The 17,204-nt window shown below is 46.9% G+C and overlaps 6 protein-coding genes across 6 annotated transcripts; 4 read left to right on the forward strand and 2 right to left on the reverse strand.

The window, feature by feature from the left end:
* Window positions 1–334: 334 nt before the first annotated feature.
* On the forward strand, window positions 335–2,641 carry F4822DRAFT_368006 (lung seven transmembrane receptor-domain-containing protein). Its single transcript, XM_051456227.1, has 8 exons — window positions 335–513; window positions 579–612; window positions 671–837; window positions 889–1,211; window positions 1,261–1,301; window positions 1,352–1,426; window positions 1,477–1,719; window positions 1,774–2,641. Exons 1-8 carry the CDS (start codon window positions 439–441, stop codon window positions 2,433–2,435), a joined length of 1,620 nt encoding a protein of 539 aa, XP_051310390.1. The 5' UTR covers window positions 335–438; the 3' UTR covers window positions 2,436–2,641.
* On the reverse strand, window positions 2,642–4,775 carry F4822DRAFT_368040 (DUF185-domain-containing protein). Its single transcript, XM_051456229.1, has 3 exons — window positions 4,384–4,775; window positions 4,065–4,334; window positions 2,642–4,005 (listed from the first exon to the last, which is right to left on the reverse strand). The coding sequence occupies exons 1-3, from the start codon at window positions 4,564–4,566 to the stop codon at window positions 2,848–2,850; spliced, it is 1,611 nt and encodes a 536-aa protein (XP_051310391.1). The 5' UTR covers window positions 4,567–4,775; the 3' UTR covers window positions 2,642–2,847.
* Window positions 4,681–6,699, forward strand: F4822DRAFT_415716 (kinase-like protein). The gene has a single exon (XM_051459261.1). The coding sequence runs from the start codon at window positions 4,975–4,977 to the stop codon at window positions 6,358–6,360; it is 1,386 nt and encodes a 461-aa protein (XP_051310392.1). The 5' UTR covers window positions 4,681–4,974; the 3' UTR covers window positions 6,361–6,699.
* Window positions 6,585–8,344, reverse strand: F4822DRAFT_368038 (uncharacterized protein). Its single transcript, XM_051456228.1, has 2 exons — window positions 7,601–8,344; window positions 6,585–7,542 (listed from the first exon to the last, which is right to left on the reverse strand). Exons 1-2 carry the CDS (start codon window positions 7,731–7,733, stop codon window positions 6,809–6,811), a joined length of 867 nt encoding a protein of 288 aa, XP_051310393.1. The 5' UTR covers window positions 7,734–8,344; the 3' UTR covers window positions 6,585–6,808.
* Window positions 8,345–11,795: 3,451 nt separating this feature from the next.
* On the forward strand, window positions 11,796–14,984 carry F4822DRAFT_368102 (uncharacterized protein). Its single transcript, XM_051456230.1, has 2 exons — window positions 11,796–11,925; window positions 12,047–14,984. Exons 1-2 carry the CDS (start codon window positions 11,895–11,897, stop codon window positions 14,728–14,730), a joined length of 2,715 nt encoding a protein of 904 aa, XP_051310394.1. The 5' UTR covers window positions 11,796–11,894; the 3' UTR covers window positions 14,731–14,984.
* A 581-nt stretch (window positions 14,985–15,565) lies between these two features.
* Window positions 15,566–17,103, forward strand: F4822DRAFT_368126 (uncharacterized protein). Its single transcript, XM_051456231.1, has 2 exons — window positions 15,566–15,819; window positions 15,900–17,103. The coding sequence occupies exons 1-2, from the start codon at window positions 15,646–15,648 to the stop codon at window positions 16,812–16,814; spliced, it is 1,089 nt and encodes a 362-aa protein (XP_051310395.1). The 5' UTR covers window positions 15,566–15,645; the 3' UTR covers window positions 16,815–17,103.
* The last annotated feature ends 101 nt before the right edge of the window (window positions 17,104–17,204 follow it).

A 17,204-nucleotide genomic window follows, 5' to 3' on the forward strand; every position in this document is an offset into this window, starting at 1 on the left:
TTAGAGTTAGCGAGGTTCGATGCTACAACTCTTATCTTATCGTACCTAATCCTAGTTCATTTTTAACTCCCGACATCCCGTGATTGGCTAAAATTGGATTCGCAAGCCGTAATTCTAGGCCAGAAACACTGCCCAGGCCAAGGTTGCTACTGTTCTGTTTCCAATCACAATCAATTGCTGAGAGGCGCAACGCAAGCAACATCAAATACGTATTTTTAGGACAACTCATCTTCAGCCTGCTTATCTTAGGTGTACTAGCCTTGTTCCATAATCATTCCTAATGCTTCAAAGGGCTTCCGACCTTCTTTAGCCTAGCCTCGAGCTCCGATCGAATTTGCGTTTGTCCGTACGAAGCGCATCCAGTATCCGGAATAGTGAGGACAGATCTATTTGCTAAGGCTGCCTTGCGCGGCGACAACATAAGTCAACGCAACGAAGATGAAGAGTTGGTTATCTACTTTAGGCCTTTTAGGCTTGTCTATATCGACGGCTTGGGCATTGGAAGTACAGCTAGTATGAGGCCTCCATCATCTCTAAGCTCTAAGTTATATACTTAAACTAACATTTGTCTCACGAAGGACGCTACGGAAGAGAATCAGCAGAAATGTGCTGGTATGACATACTACCTATATCGAATCTTACGCGACCCTCACTGATCCGCGATGTTTAGGCATGTATAGTAAAAGCGCATGGGGTGGTCCGATAGAACCTTTCATCGAAACGGTATTCCCGGAAACCGCTGTCGAAGGCGACCAAGACCCGATCGTCAGTCTAATCATATTCGAATGGAAAGACCAGGATTTGATTGGTGTCTACCCGAATCCTGATGCGTTTCAAGTACGATATTCGATATCTCCGTATTATGACCAAGGCTGATTATATAACTAGAAAGAGTTGATCTGCCGCGAGGAGACCGTCCAGGCTGGCCTGTGTAACAATACCGAGATTGGCGAATGGATTTTATCTCCTAACGCGACTGACAAATCCGAGAACCTGATCGTGACCCAAGCCATAAAGCTCAAATCCGCGCCCTCTATCAAGTACCCTATTAAGAAGACCGGTTACTTCTGTGTTGCGGCGTATGGACTTAATACCGATGAGTTTATGGGTGTTGTCGAATTCCGAGAGGCATATGGCGAACTTCCTGCTACTCAGATCCCTAAGTTACCCTTTTACGGCGGGATAACTATTCTCTACGCCGTCGTTGCTGTGTATGTTTTGAAGCTCACCTATGCTAGCCTACTCACTAACTCCAATCAGGTTCTGGGGTTTCCTCTACTACCAGCACAGATACGACATATGTAAGCTATTTGAACCAAAGCTTTCTTTTTCTGCTCTAACCTAGTTACAGTACCTGTACAGAACTACATCACTGCTATCCTCGTCTTCCTAGTTGTAGAAATGCTCATGACATGGGGATTCTATGGTAACACAACCACTCTACCCCTTAATAACCCAGCTGCTAATATGCCATAGATTATCTGAATAGGAACGGTTCCAACATTGGAGCTAAGGTTCTCCTTGTGGTAGTAGCCGTTCTCAATGCCTTCCGTAATTCCTTCTCCTTTTTCCTACTACTTATCGTATGTATGGGTTATGGAGTTGTGAAACCTTCTCTAGGAAAGACGATGGTCTATGTTAGGTGGTTAGCAATCGCTCATTTCCTTTTCGGATTGGGTTATGCTATTACCAGTTTACTAGTTTCACCCGACACAGCTAGTAAGAATCCCTCCGCCAACGACCTAGAGCACATTTATTCTAACATAATCTTAGGTCCCTGGCTCCTTCTCATCGTACTCCCATTGGCTGGTACTTTGACCGCCTTCTACGTGTGGACGCTCAACTCGCTCAACTTCACTCTTAAGGATTTGCGCGAACGCAAGCAAACCGTCAAAGAATCCATGTACAAGAAGCTTTGGTGGTGTATCCTAATCAGCATTCTCGTCACCTTCGGCTTTTTCTTCTTCAACTCCTTTTCTTTCGCCTCCGCCTCCGATCCTGATTACGTTCCCTTCCACTGGAAGTCGAGATGGTTCGTTATTGACGGATGGCCAAACTTGGTTTATCTTGCTGATGTGGCCTGGATCGCGTATGTGTGGAGACCCACAGCAAACAACAGGCGGTTCGCGATGAGTGATGAAATTGCTCAAGATGAGGATGGTGGATTTGAATTTGCTGATGTTGGCGCTCCGGATGATTCGGATGATGACGAAGAAGCGCACATTGGTTCCAAGATCAACAACACCCGTTCAGCACCAGCAACTGGCTCTACCCCTACTCAGACATCACAAAGCAGAGCCCCAGCTAAGCCCGAGACACCTCGGGATTCCTTCGATGGCGAGACGATATTCGCAGTTGGTGAAGATGGAGATAAATTCAGTGATGACGAAGCTGATGGTGGCGAGGGATCGAACTTGGTCGGCGGAAGAAAATAGTATTCAAGATCTATCCCAAAACCATCATAATCAAAGGGAAAAGAAATAGGCGAGGCAAGGGTGGTATCAACTGTATTTGGGTCACGCACTTTCGTTACCGTTGTACTATTATAGACGTCGATTGCATGGCGTTGGATGCTACTGTATTGCTCCCTAGTGTAGGTCTAGTATCGAGGTATGGAATTAAACCGGCATGATTAGGTTGTTAGGCCTGCTTCTCGCGGTGCATTATTACGAGGTAGTAAAGGGTACGAAAAAGAGATATTTGTAACTGTATTCTTGATCGGTATTGAGATGTTGAGTCTAATGGTATACATCTTGGTTATATGTGGTAGATTTTGTGAAGTGGATGAGTTGAATGCCATGGTCTACCTAATGATTTCATATATATCAAAAGATTTAAATCATTCAATCAAGCACTCACATCCCCACCAAACCCAACCGGTCTCCTCCTACCCCCGTTCTCAGGCAAAATAGCCAGGACTTTATACACTTTCCCCATACCCCCCGGCCCCCGATCAACAAGACGTTTCCACGAGCGCTCTAACTCCTCGACTTTCTTTTTCTTCTCTTCCCCATCTTCTCCCCCAGCTCCAGCAGTTAACAGTTTCTTAGCCAACATATCAGCGCGCTGCTTCACACCCATAGATTCCAAGAAAAAAGCTTGGTCTACAGGTCCATGGATCTCGACACCTGGGCTTGCTAGAGCAGCGGCTTCGGCTAGGGCGCCGAAATCCACGTCTGCGCTTAGATCGACGAGACCTGGGGCTGAGAAGGGGGAGACATGTCGGTGGTGGTGGATTCCGCGGAGGGAGTTGGATGGGATTGTAGATGAGGGGCCGTAGTCGAGGATTAGGGCTGCGCCTGAGGGGTTGGGTTTGGGAGGTGTCTGGGGAAGAGGAGGGGATATTCCGGATTTGGAGGAGGTGGTGGGAGTTGAGGATGGAGGGTTAGGACCCCCGATGCGTACGGCGAAGTCGGAGGCGTAGAGTGAGGCGTCGGGACATATTTCGATAAGTGCGCCTGGGGTGGATTTCAGGGCTTGGTAGCGAGGAGAGGATTCGGGGAGGTATTGTGCGTGTCGTGTTACGGATGGGCTGAGAGTTAGTTGGAATTCGGGGACGGGCTCGTGTTGTTGTGATTTCGGTGTTCGCAGGTCATCGTGTGTAGTGCCTTTGGGAGTAGGCGAGACAACCATTTCCCGCCATTGCCGTGTTGGAGAAGTGCTAGTAGTTCTGGTCGACGAATTTGGGGGTGGGGATGACGGTGGTGGCTGATTTGGTGGTACGTCAACCACCTGAAAAGCGTGGATAGGTAGTGCGTCAAAAAATTCATGGGCCACGATAAAAGGGGTTCTGTTGGGGTCCTGCGGGATGGCCTTGATACTGTCGGTCCATACAATAGGCAGCCCGGAGTATTTAGATGTACTATGCCACCCTATTTTAGACTCCGTCGTCACAGCGTCTTCACCACAGAGTAAATTCTTCTGCGTAGTTCGTAACTCTTTACTAGCTTCCACCAAATAAATGGTTTCTATGCTGGATGCCATTTCTTTGAAGTTCTTCATCGTCTATCATAGAATTAGCGGAATGTGACATTATGAGTAGAGTTTTACATGAATTTACTGACTCGCAGCATATCATCCATGAGTGTTCCCCGGCCAGGTCCAACTTCAATGAGCTCTACGCCCCTTTTCGGTCGACCTTGAGACATCCATTCTGCTACGAACCAGATACCGACAAGTTCGCCGAAGATCTGTGATATCTCTGGTGAGGTAATGAAATCGCCTTTTTGTCCAAACTGATCACGATCTTTTTCTATAGCCCCCGTGTAGTATCCGCCAATGTCCGATGTAAGGCACATGCGCATAAAGCTTGCTAGGGGAATAGGTCCAGTTGTCTATATAAAATTAGTATCAAATTTTATTACCAGATATTTTTACACTTACGTTTATAGCTTCAGTCAATTGTTTTGCTAAAGGTGTTGACCATTTTCTTTCCTCCCTGTATGCTGGTGTGGCTATGAAGCTCCTATAGCTTTGCTTTAAAATTTGTGGTTTGTGAGATCGTGGTAGACTTCTCAGCCCACTCTGGGCTGTCTTTAGCACAATTTGTCTCATTTTAAAGACCATGGAAGAACAAATATTATCGACCCATCATGAATTTACAAATGTCTAATTTGTATAAAACCATTAATAGTACAAAATGTCGATAGTTAGATTGAGTTCTAAGCTGTCTTCTCAATTGAGATAAAGCATCGGAGCTTTAAATTTTAGTCCCGATCTATCCCCCGAACATCAAAATTACGTAGCTGCAACCCTCCACCGTAGTAGTTGCTTCCTGTATTTACAACTAACAATAATTAAGAAACCGACGATTAAACCTTGGACTCTATCAATTTCAATCACCCAAACGATTCTCTTCTTCCTCATTTTACTACTTTGGATATATAAAAGCATGACGCCCTAAACAGAGCTGCCCGCCTCCCATACATAGCCGCCTAGCTCTCACCTCCCAATCATCTCAACAACAAAACCCCCATGGCGAGCAAATCGCGATGGGCCGACACGGCCGAAGACGCCGCCCTCGAAGCCAAACTCAAGCACGAAAAAGAAGAAAAGAAACGCATAAAAGCCGAAAAAGCACGTAAAGCAGAACAGGAGCGACTCGAAGCCGAAGCAACGAAACGACAAGCCTTACAAGACCAACAACAACAGCAACAAGACGACCGACCACCTGCCAAGCGACGGAAAGTAACACCTGAACCAGAAAACGAGAATAGTATTAAGCTGTTGCGCTTTGAGGGAGGAACTTGGAGCAAGTCGCGCAGTGTCGAGAATTATGATAAACTGAATGATATTGAGGAGGGTGCGTACGGGTGGGTAGCGCGTGCGAAGGAGATAAAAACGGGGAAAGTAGTCGCGTTGAAGCGTCTTAAGATCGATCCGACCGACACCGCAGGACTACCCGAGACAGGCCTACGAGAAATACAAATCCTAAAAGATTGCTCGCATCGCAATGTAGTCGAGCTGCGGGAGGTGGTAGTCGGGGACGATACATCGCGCATTGAGAACGTGTTTCTAGTCCTCGAATTCTTGGAACACGATCTCATGTCCGTACTTAGCGATATGCCGGAACCGTTCCTGGCTTCGGAAGTTAAGACTTTGTTGCTGCAGCTCGCGAGCGGTGTTGAGTATTTACATGATCGCTGGATATTGCATCGGGACTTGAAGACCTCAAATTTACTCCTGAATAACCGCGGCCAGCTTAAGATTGCGGATTTTGGCATGGCGCGTTATGTTGGGGACCCCCCGCCCGCGAAACTTACCCAACTCGTTGTTACATTATGGTACCGCGCCCCTGAACTATTACTAGGCACAAAGACATACGACTCCGCTGTTGATATGTGGAGTGTGGGATGCATATTTGGCGAACTACTAGCGCGCGAGCCGCTACTACAAGGCAAAAACGAAGTCGACGAACTTGCGAAAATCTTCGAGCTTTGCGGCATACCCACCGACGAGTCCTGGCCTGGCTTCCGTCGCCTGCCTAATGCCCGGCACCTTCGTTTACCTAAAACTGGTACTAACACCGGCCCTATCATCCGTGCCCGGTTTCCAATGTTAACGACGGCTGGGTGCGCATTACTTAGTAGTCTACTATCATTAGATCCAGACAGACGCCCCACAGCAAAGGAAATGCTACAGCATGGGTTCTTCCGGCAAGATCCTAAGCCCAAGCACGAAGCTATGTTCCCGACATTCCCTAGTAAAGCTGGCCAGGAGCGAAGACGCAGAAGGTCGACACCAAATGCTCCTGGAAGGGGGCAAAAGGCGGCAGATCTGGGTAATGTGGATTTCAGCGGAATATTCGCGTCAAGAGAAAAGGAAGAACGGGGCGCCGGGTTCTCCTTGAGGATGGTATAAATATTGGCATATCCAGATCAAATAAAATAAGCACCACGATAAACACTATTGGTTTATAAGCAAGCGTGAAGTTATCTTTGAACCTGACTAGGCGTGTTATTGTGTCATTAAGAGCTATATAGATGGTGACGATAGATAAAAACAACCCTTTCCGATGCCATAAATATTCTAAATAATAAATGTCACCATTTTCGATCCGTCGCCAGAAAGATTTCCACCCTTCCCCTATCGGCCCTTGCAATTGCAATAGATCTCGTATCAAAAAACGCCAGTGCATGATGTATTGTCCTGATTTGAAATTCCCAGATTATACCGTTGTGTTTATAAATGTCTGCATTAAGATGTGATGCTGTATCTCGCGCGTATCTCTCAAATATGTGCAATCAGAAATTAACCGTCTCCTCGTCCAATTTTTCACTTCACGTTAGAAATGTGGTGGGATTGTAGACTACAGTAATGCAGCGAATCCCGTCACGTACCACGTGAAACTGAGGATGGTGATGATGCTCATCGAGACAGCGAATCCTATGGCTTGGCGCTCGGCATCTCCTAATGCACCGCTGCAGGTTGCACACTTCCACTCGCCGAGGTCTTGGTACGGCCTGGAGGTGTACAGACCGAATTGGAGACCGTCGAATGGTGCGAGGTAACCGGCTTCGGCGGTCGCATCGGCGGAAGAGTCCGAGTCGTGGATCAATAATGTGTATTGAGCAACTAACAACGGGCTGGCAATTGCACTTTCGGAGTACTTTTCGGTATCCCAAGTGAAAGTAGCAGTTGGCTCGAATGTCATGTTCTGAGTCAGTGTCCATGTTGCGGAGGCCGTGGAGCATGATACTAGGACATCGATAGCGGTCGGGGTTCCTTGTAGGGAAGTGTAGTTCCAAACCCAGGTAATCGGGGTCGGGTCTCCGATTCGGTAGAGCGTTGTTCCCGCAGTGGTGGCGGGTGTGATCATAGCGACACCACCGGCGCCATCTTGCGGGTCAAACGTTGAATGTGTGGCTTTAGACGTGCTATTACCCGTACCCGTAGCCGTGTTCTGACCAGCTTTGTTGGTTGGTGTGCCTGAGGCCGTGTTAAGGTTGGTCTGAGCGTTGTCAGAACTGCTGGTTTTATCGTCCGTCGAACTCTCCGTCTTCTTAGGGTCGCTGCTAGATTTCGTTGGCGTGGCATCGGCTGCTTTTAACGTTGTCAGCACTTATTTTCTAACTTCAATCTCATCTTCAAAAATACATACATGATGATGAGCTATCATCTTGCCGTACTACCAGCGAATCTACATCCGGTAGCCAACCCGGCCATGCTGATACCAGAGGGTTTAAAGCGAGGGCAACGGTCAATATTTGACCAATACTCCGTGCTCCCTTCATTTTGGTGTCTTAAAATGATGGAATGTGAATGAATAGAAGATGGGTGGGTGTGACAGTCGTTTGACTCCTTGCAGACGATTACAGGGGACAAAACGCCACAAACAAGTAAACACACTCGAAACCCCGACGACGATAATTCCTTCGACTCTTTCGAACCGGTTTTAGTCGTTTACGTTGTTGTTTGTTGACCGATTCTCGTTACGATCTCGTGTGTTCAACCTGCTACTTTTCTTCCTCCCGTTGTTGATGCGACGTGTGTGGGTTGCCGAGAAAAAGCAACAAAAGACCAAATCAATGCAATAGATCAAACAATTCGGACTTCCCCCAATTGAGTAGTAGGTGGAACTGTCTATTACTTTTTAATTACCAAGCGAGTGTTATGAATAAACAGGCAGATAGCCAGTTATTAAAGCGAATGACAATATTAAAACGATGAGAACGGTTTATCAATTCATCGAGGGAGGATTGATGATGATGAGGGTTGAGGAAAAAAGAAGGGGGAAGGGATGAAAGAGTGTGGTAGTGGTAGGTACGAGGAAAATAATAGGTAGCTAGACCACAACCATCGCTGGCTTGCTTACAATAAACAGGGGTTATTCGACATTTTTCCCAGCTAATGCCTTTGGAGTAGAAGATTCGATTGGCCAGGGCCGAACCATGAACACGAAGTGTTGGCAGCGGCGGTAGGCACCGTAACACGGGACGCTGTTCCATAATGGGTTTAGGGGGCTCGGCAGGTGCGGTAATCGGGTTACATTTTCAATGCCTGCAGAGTGTAATGGGTACATGGTTGCCAGCGAGATCTGCTATAATAATTGGTGTAGAAGCAAAGTACCCGGGAAATCCAGCTGGGCTAGAACCTGAAATCCGAACAATGATTACCACTGTAATAGCCAAATCGAGTACTTATGATATACCCCAGTTGCCTTGGAATCTGACAGCATCATTTTTCTTTTAATTGCAGATCGTAGACGGTGACGTTTAAGTTATTTATTCTGTTTATTCGAAATTGTAGCATTTAAAATACTTGATGCATTTCGTACATTTAACACCATTTCAGAATTAATTATGGTATGCCACCATCATGTCTAACGCCCGTCACGTTTAGTTGGGATGGGTACAAAAGATCGGGTGACATGCACCTCTCCAGCGCCATACGAGGACCCACTACAAAACGTTAGTTGCTTTTTCTAACTCCCCAACCTAAAAATAGGCCGGTTTTCTCTCTTCAAATACCCGCGACAGAAAAGACTTCGCAAAAACATCATATAGGTTTACGACTGACTGACTGACTCAGATTGTGTCTTTCTCTTTACTTTTATACATAATCCCAGCCAGAGCGAACCATCCACTCATCGATTTCTTTCTCTATTTCTAACTGGGAATACAAGAATTAAGTACTCGGTCGACAATCATTCGTGCCGCCTTACGAAATACCTATATGCTGAACTTTGATCCAACATCTTCGCCGAAACATACATCAATGTTCAAGCAAAGCAATGCGGACGCAAGGCGAAAGTATTATAGTAACCAACCAATCTTATTTCGAATTCTGTTATGCTCTAGGAATGGATTTTGATGTCTCGAGTGAGCTAAATCCATGTCTAACTCTGATTCATTCAGCCTCAACATTCAGTGCTTAGGGGCGCTAGAGTTTACCTACCAACTCTCCGCCTATAGTGGATTTAGGGGAGCACTAACCGTAATCCCACCAGCCTAACTAGAGCTATCAGAACAATCCTCCCCCATATGTCAAAAGAAATGGTCAAGACATCAACGCAGAATTTGATCCTATCTTACGACACTGTGATAATACTCAAACTATTTATATTCAATTCGTAAGAACCATTCCGTATAGAAGAGTATATGAAGCGGGTAAGTAACAAATCTTTACATACCTAATCGCAAGTCGCTAATGGCCTAGGCCATCAGCTGAACATGGAACACCTGACAATCCCGATCTTAGATACAATGCAGGCTCCTGATACTGCTCGCCTAAGCCCCCGTATCAAACGACCTACTGCCTCTACGATAAACCATTTGGTATATTGGTATGTCCCGTTGATTAATCCACTTAGAGTTGCGTAGTTGATGAGTCAATGAGGCATTGAATTCCCTACATATCAAAAGGCATAGGTCGTTTAACGCCGCTAGCCTATTTCAATGATAAGATTGCATTCCATGAGAGGAGGTGATCCGTGTTGGATTTAGATCGGGAAAGGAAAACATCTATAAAATAAAACTATTCAAATGTTCACATATCACTAATTAACAGGGATTCATACATTCGATTCTCGTCCTATTTCGACTATTTAACCCCAAGAAAAGTTCTCGTAAAGTGGTGCAATAAGACGTACCTTGACATGCGACGGAAGAGAACGGTTGTTCATATTCATAAAGATCCTGATCATGTCGATCCAAATTATCCCTTTGGTTTTTTACGGTGACACTGTTATGCGAGGATTAGTTTGGTTCTTAGAGCTGACTACTGAGGTTTGATTGCTTGCTAATCCAACGGTTATCATATATGTTGGCTTCTTGATGTTTCTTTATTGTAATTCCTGGCGGGTTCATGGCAGCATATTTGTATGGGTTTTCATTTAAAGGGCGGAGTCGTGGAGTTACTGATACCCCGATCCAAATTGTGTTTTGATTGTCGGAGTGTATAGTTGTTTTCTGTGTGATAGCTTCGAGGCCACATTAGTCAATCAATTCTTCACTAGGTAGCTTTCTTATAATTGATGAAATTGCCTAAGATGCAGCTAGTGTATACTCCAATTCTTGTGAGGGTTCACATGTCATTCATCCCTTTCGCCATGTGTGTATTGTTATTGGGCTTAATAATCCTTGTAGACCCCCTTGTTCCTGACCCCCCACGCTAGACCCGACGCCGTGGTACCAGATCTCGCTTAAAGCTTCCGATCTGTAATCTATATTTGGAACATGGAACAAGTGGTTTTAGTTGCAGACTCGACTACTTTAAACAATTGCCTTGACATATTATTGATTTCCTAATTTATATGAAATGATTAATGTAATCTATATTATATATACAAAAGAGCTGCAATTTTGTTCATGATTAATATAGGATGTTGCTCATGAACCGAAAGGTATGGGTGGACAGGTGTTATTATCCGAAACGAGTTTTGGTGGTATCATCCATTTATTCATACGGTATCTGGGTACTCCTGTCAATTGTAATGACAATTTGGCTCCTACGTGGGGAGTAGCGCTTCAACAACACACTGTTCGGAATTGGATGGCGAAAACATGCTCTTTACATCAGCCTTGCTCAAGTGTTAATATGGAATAAGATCATGGTCATTGGTGCCACCTTAATTACATATATAAGAACGCATCATTTCTACATGTATGCGTCTGTGCCTGATTATGATAGTTTTTAAAAGTATATATTTGATAACTAATCCTAACTCTATCCATTCTTTGCAACCTTGACTTGCATGACGAAGTCGAATTATTAGTTTTACACAGCACATATATATAACCAGTAAATTTTTGCAGCTTGTTCGCAAGTCAGACAAAATTACAATCATTACAGCGTGGAAAAGGGAATGCTCTGGATGCGCCACAATACACATATGAGTAAAGTACTGGCGTGTACATGAGTACGTACCTAGATACTTTACACGGCTTGGCGGCACCCACAAGCAATCAGCACAGGCCACGTTCTACAATTGAATCTGCAAGCTTATCAGCCACGACGCCTCGTTCTGGTCCTTATACGGTATAGGTCTTTTTAGATTCCCCACATCGGCAGATCCCACCTACCTGTCAGCTCTTTTGCTTCTCGTTCATTCCGAGCGAGCAACTCAAAAACGTTGGAACGATTCCGCGAAAGTAACCAAAATACCACATTCATCACTCATCCATCACGTAAATTGAAGCCGATCTCGCGTACAATACAACGATCGATCACTACCCTTTCACTTTATCAATATTAACTCTTTTAATACACCACTACTACCACACACTGTTTTTCTTCTTTTTCTTTCTCATCTTCCATTTGAACGTTCCCACCAGCGCGACCCCTCACTCGTCCGTCACCTGTCGCGCGGCGCCGTACCTGGTCGGGTCGACTTTCTAGTCCAACACAACCATCTACCACTCCAATAGTGGTCATGCAAGAAGGTCGAGTTCAATATGACACAAGACAAGATGAAGCTAGAAGATTGTAAGTACTTTTTCTTTTTTTTCTTCCAAAATGAATTGCCTAGCTCTAATGCGACCGTGGTGGAATTGGGCGCGAGGCTGGGCCTCATCGTGACGTGATCAGACCTAACGATCTTTGGCAGGGCTGGACGATCTATGTGTGCGATTCATCATAAACCTCCCACGTGAGGACCTCTCTTCCGTCGCACGCATATGCTTCCAGATTGAAGAAGCACAATGGTTCTACGAAGATTTCATACGACCCCTGGATCCCTCCCTACCTTCCATGTCGCTTCGAACCTTCAGCCTTAAGATGTTCCAACATTGTCCCCTCCTCGCATCCTTTTCGACCGAAAGCCATATAAAAGCCTTTGAAGAGTTCCTACAGTACAAAACAAGAGTCCCTGTCAGAGGGGCAATTATGCTCAATGATGCCATGGATGCTGCTGTTCTTGTACGAGGATATAGGAAAGGATCGAGGTGGAGTTTCCCGCGCGGTAAGATCAATAAGGACGAAGATGATCTAGACTGCGCCATTCGTGAGGTTTATGAAGAGACGGGATATGATCTCCGAGTCGCCGGCTTGGTTGACAAGAATGAGCCGGTCTACCCGCTCGAAGTCACTATGCATGACCAGCAGGTAAGGCTCTACGTGTTCCGCGGCGTACCGGAGGATACCGTCTTTGAGACCCGAACGAGGAAGGAAATCGGAGGAATCAAGTGGTACAAAGTGGAGGAATTACCGGCCTATCGCAAGAAGAGGGGTGCCGGGAAAGCTCATAGAGCTACTAGTCCTACTCATGAGAAGTTCTATATGGTTGCTCCCTTCATGGTTCAGCTACGTCAATGGGTGCTGAAGCAAAGGAAAGCCGACCAGAGCAGAATTGGTGATTCTACCATCCATCATCATCCTCAACCCTTGTACGACGATCAAACCGATGACAATGTCGCACCGGAGCCGTACAACGCGACGCCAGGCCTAGAAGCTCGCCCCGAATTTATGGACAGCGCAACTAAGGAATTGCAACGATTGCTAAAGATCAAGCCCCCTACGCAAGGACTACAAATCCTATCTCCAAGTGCGGACCAGCATACGGGGCAGACTCTTTTGTCTCTTCTGCAGCCCAAATTCGAGAGCGACGAACAGGTGCCTGGACAACCCCAAGCGGCTGTTCCCGAGGCCCCATTGGATCATATACCAACGGGGGTTCCTACGGCACAAACCCAGCGTCAACGAGTGCCTGTTCCTACATACGGAGCACCACCCCAGTTCCCACTTCAAGGGAACCCGAATGCAGGTTACGCGCCGCAGCATCGAGCTCGGCCGTTTGTGAATGTCACAACCGAAGTTCCTCATCCACCAACCTATGCGGAACAACCCCATCTGTTCCAGAACCAGCCTGTGCAACTAGTACACCCACAGCCATTGCCACCTCAGGTTCGGAAGGCAGTACTCCTACGTGGGATGGTTGCTTCACCACAAACGGGAGAGCCTCCTGCCGCTCGCTCAGAACCCTCCGGCCCAGCACAAGAAAACCAAATTGGTTTCCAAAATCAGCAGCCATACCATCATCATGCGCATGTTGCTCAGACCGAGAAGCAAATGCACCCTCAGCCGAATACGCATCCGGCGAACCTGTTGAATATTCTTAGGGGGAATTCAGCACAAAGGGATGCAAACCAACGTCTCGGACCGGAATCACCCGGTCAAGTTTTGGGCATACCAGCTGAGCACCAACAACACCAACAACACCAACAACACCAGCAGCATCATCATCATCATCAAGTCCCTGTTCCAGATCATGGGTTTGCTAGCCAGTATGGTGCTTCGGTCATGCCTTCAACATTTAACAATATCCCAGTGAATAGTAATCACGGAGCTGCTGCCTCAAGCTCAAACCAGCGGCCTGTACGCCCCACCGACAAGCATCGCGCGGGCCTGCTCGATATCTTCAAGAAGACCGACCCGGCGGTCTCCCAAGTCCAAGTCGACGGGCAAGGCGGAAGTCGACGTTCTTCCCAGTTAAGTGAAGTTGACAAAAAGCAATGGCCTAGTCGATCCCCTACGGTTGCTAGTACTTTACGAAATGCAGCTCAGGAGAATGGTCGCCCTATACAGATGAACCCGGAGACGAACCTTCCGTACCGGGCGCTTACTATACTGGCTCGTCCCCAACCTGGCAAGTCGCCGAGTGAGAATGCATCTGTTTCGGCTCGAAGCGCGGCGGATATAGCTCGTTACGGTAGTGTCGGATCGCAGCCTAGTCCTCGCGCTTCGTTCAATGGGGCTTCTCCTGCTGGTGCCAATGCGTCGCCATTGCCTCATCATATGTTACTGCAGAAGGCTCAACAATTGAATCAATTGTCAGCCAAAACTTACGCAGCCCAGTCGCAACCCTCCCATTCTTATCCTTATGGTGCTGCCCAAGGTGCTCAACCTAATCAACTGAACCCGTTATCGATGTTCCCTAATCCCCCGTCCGCGTCCTCGCTACCGATTCCTGGTGGTGCCCAATTCAGACAGGATGCGAGTGCTGAACAGAAGAACACACTTCTTTCGCTCTTCGGAAAATCAAAAGCGAATGTCGAACAAACCAAGGGTAAGGGGATTGCTACGGGCGAGCAGTATGGGCATGGACCTGCTCCCGGAGTTGGCCTTGGGCCGCGATCTCGGTTGGGCTCAGTGGCCTCTAGTGGAGGCGTAGGAGAGATTCCGGGATCGCTCCCGGCTACTTCGAGACGTGGGAGTTATTCTCCCATGTCTCCGGAAGATAGGGATTTCTTGTTGAACTTCCTTGAGAATGCGTCTATCAGTGCGAGGCGTTAAGGCGTTAGGGGTTTGTGGTATTCCTTTTTTCATTATTCGGAGATGTTCATAAACTAGGGGGTCATGGGGCGGTTTTTACAGTTATATGAACACATCTCGGTGTAAAAGGGAAAGGGGGGCCTTAATCTTGGGGAGAGGTCTTCGTGGAATACAAGGGGATGGCATAATAGGTAAAAGAAGGGTTGACCTAGTTGTTATTGTTGTTCGGTTCGGCTGGCGATAGTTAACTAGTAGTATACCCCTCTTGGTTGGTGCTGGTTCTCATGTAGGGGAGCGCTTTTCGCATCAAATCAAATCAATCAATCAATCATAATGGTATTAAATCCTTCGGGTTAAGTTGCTAGGGTTTGTTTATTGTTGTGGTGATGGATGTGGTATCTATGGTGACTCATGAGTGCTATACGTTGTTCTGGGTAGCCCCGACTAGAACTTGGCTGTGGTAACCAGGGGGTTATTAGCTATAATTTTAGTCTTATACCTATTCCACCTATCCATTATGAAATTTGTCTATATAGTATCGTTTATACGCTTTTTATAGAGGTATACCTCGGTACTTGGTGATTTGTTTACGGAGGTGTAAGTGCTAGCAACGGTAGGCAGGTACGACGTGCATACGTTAGCGGACGTTGAAACAGGGATTAGGCAGGTAAGGGGAGTTTAGGTATCTCCCGAGTGCCCCACCAACGGTACCTAGCCCATCCAGTCATAGGTACATGCACAGTGACCTTAGGTACATCCCTCATACATCATCATAACCAGAACGCGTGCTTCGTGTCCTCCTCTCCCACGATAAACATCTTTTAAGCAAACATTTATTTTAATTCGATTTTTTACTTAAGGAAATTTAGCTTCTGCGGGGTGATCGATCACGATACAACGAGTTGCATCCCCTAAGAGTGCTGTCGATCTTTCAATATGGCGCGGTTAGCTCAGGCGCCCATCACACCTAGACGTGCTATATCCAACCCGGATTCGCTACCGGATCTTAACCGTCTGCTTGATCGCTTGCAAGAGAATATCCTCCACGCTGATGCGGAACGGGAGAGACGACTACGTACTAGTGAATATGAGCGTAGTAAAGCTAGAGTCGTACGTACTTCTCCCTTTCACTTATCATAATAACTAGGCAAAGAAAAGACTGAAACACTAACTTATAGAACCCCTCATAGAATATCGACTACGCCCGATCACTCCTCACGAGGTTAGAACAAGATGCGCTGGCTATCAAGGTGCACTCGCGCCGGCAGGAGGTACAAGCCGATTTAAACCAGAAGCGGGATCTTCTCGAGCAGGTCACGGAACGGTTCCGCGAGTTGGAGGAAATTAGTGTGGATAGTGATGAGGATAGTTCTGAAGGAGAGGATCTGTTGGGTGATATTATTGATACACCGAGCGAGAGCGTTGAGTCGGCTGAAGCAGCAGACCAGCGGGAGGTAGATTATGACGATACTAGGGATGAGGTGGAAGAAGAGCGACAAGAGGCAGAAGTAGAAGCAGACGAGTCGACCGTTATCCCCGAGCCGCAAACAACCGCACCGTCTTCACAACCAGCACCCCCGACTACAACAACAAACCCACCCCAACCGACAGCCCCAGGCACAAGTACATCACAAACCCTCCGCCCACGCGGAGCCGCCTCCCAACAACCCCCTACAACCGACAAAGCCGAAACCACAGCCCTCCGCACACAACTCTTCGGCGACCGCACCACATCTTCCCCCTCCCTAACAACCACCAACCCCAACGCAACCGCAACCGCAACCACAGAAGCAATAATCGACCACCAACGCGCGGAACAAGATAAACTCACCGAGTCCATGGTATCGATGGCGCGCGCTTTAAAGCAATCCTCACAACGCTTTGCTACATCACTACAAGAAGACCAGGATGTGTTGCAAGCCGCGGGACGTGGATTGGATCGAAATGAGCGTGGATTGGGTGCTGTGGCTGGACGGATGGGTGTGTTGAAGCGCGCTACGGAAGGGAAGGGGTGGTGGGGAAGGGTGTTGCTGTATGTGTGGATTGCGGGGTTGGCCGTGCTGGCGGTGTTGGTTGTATTTGTTTTTCCTAAGTTGAGATTTTAGGAATGATGGTAGTGAAAAGAGGTTGTGTGTTTCGTTGTTGAGATATACCAAAATTGAGGGAGTGAAACAAGGGAAAGACGAGTTCATGATATCACGAAATCCGTTCTCGATGCATTTACACAGCCAGGCGATCTGGACGGACGGACGGATGGATGGAGAAAGGGGGAATGGTTGTTAGGCGTTAAGCTAGATACTCCCTTGTATAGGAAACTCAGAATCGCATTATAAGCGCCCCCTTTTGATTAAGGGCTAAAATAAGAGTTGAGTGGTATCTAACTAAATCAGCGCAATGAAATGGGCAATAGGGTATTCATAAAGGCCCCAGGACTCAAGGGCCACCATAGATCAGAGCCCAGATGTTCCAACCCAGACACATTTATCAAATCATCC

This window comes from Hypoxylon trugodes, assembly GCF_022578975.1.
Source record: "Hypoxylon trugodes strain CBS 135444 unplaced genomic scaffold F4822scaffold_9, whole genome shotgun sequence".
In the NCBI taxonomy this organism is placed as follows: domain Eukaryota; kingdom Fungi; phylum Ascomycota; class Sordariomycetes; order Xylariales; family Hypoxylaceae; genus Hypoxylon; species Hypoxylon trugodes.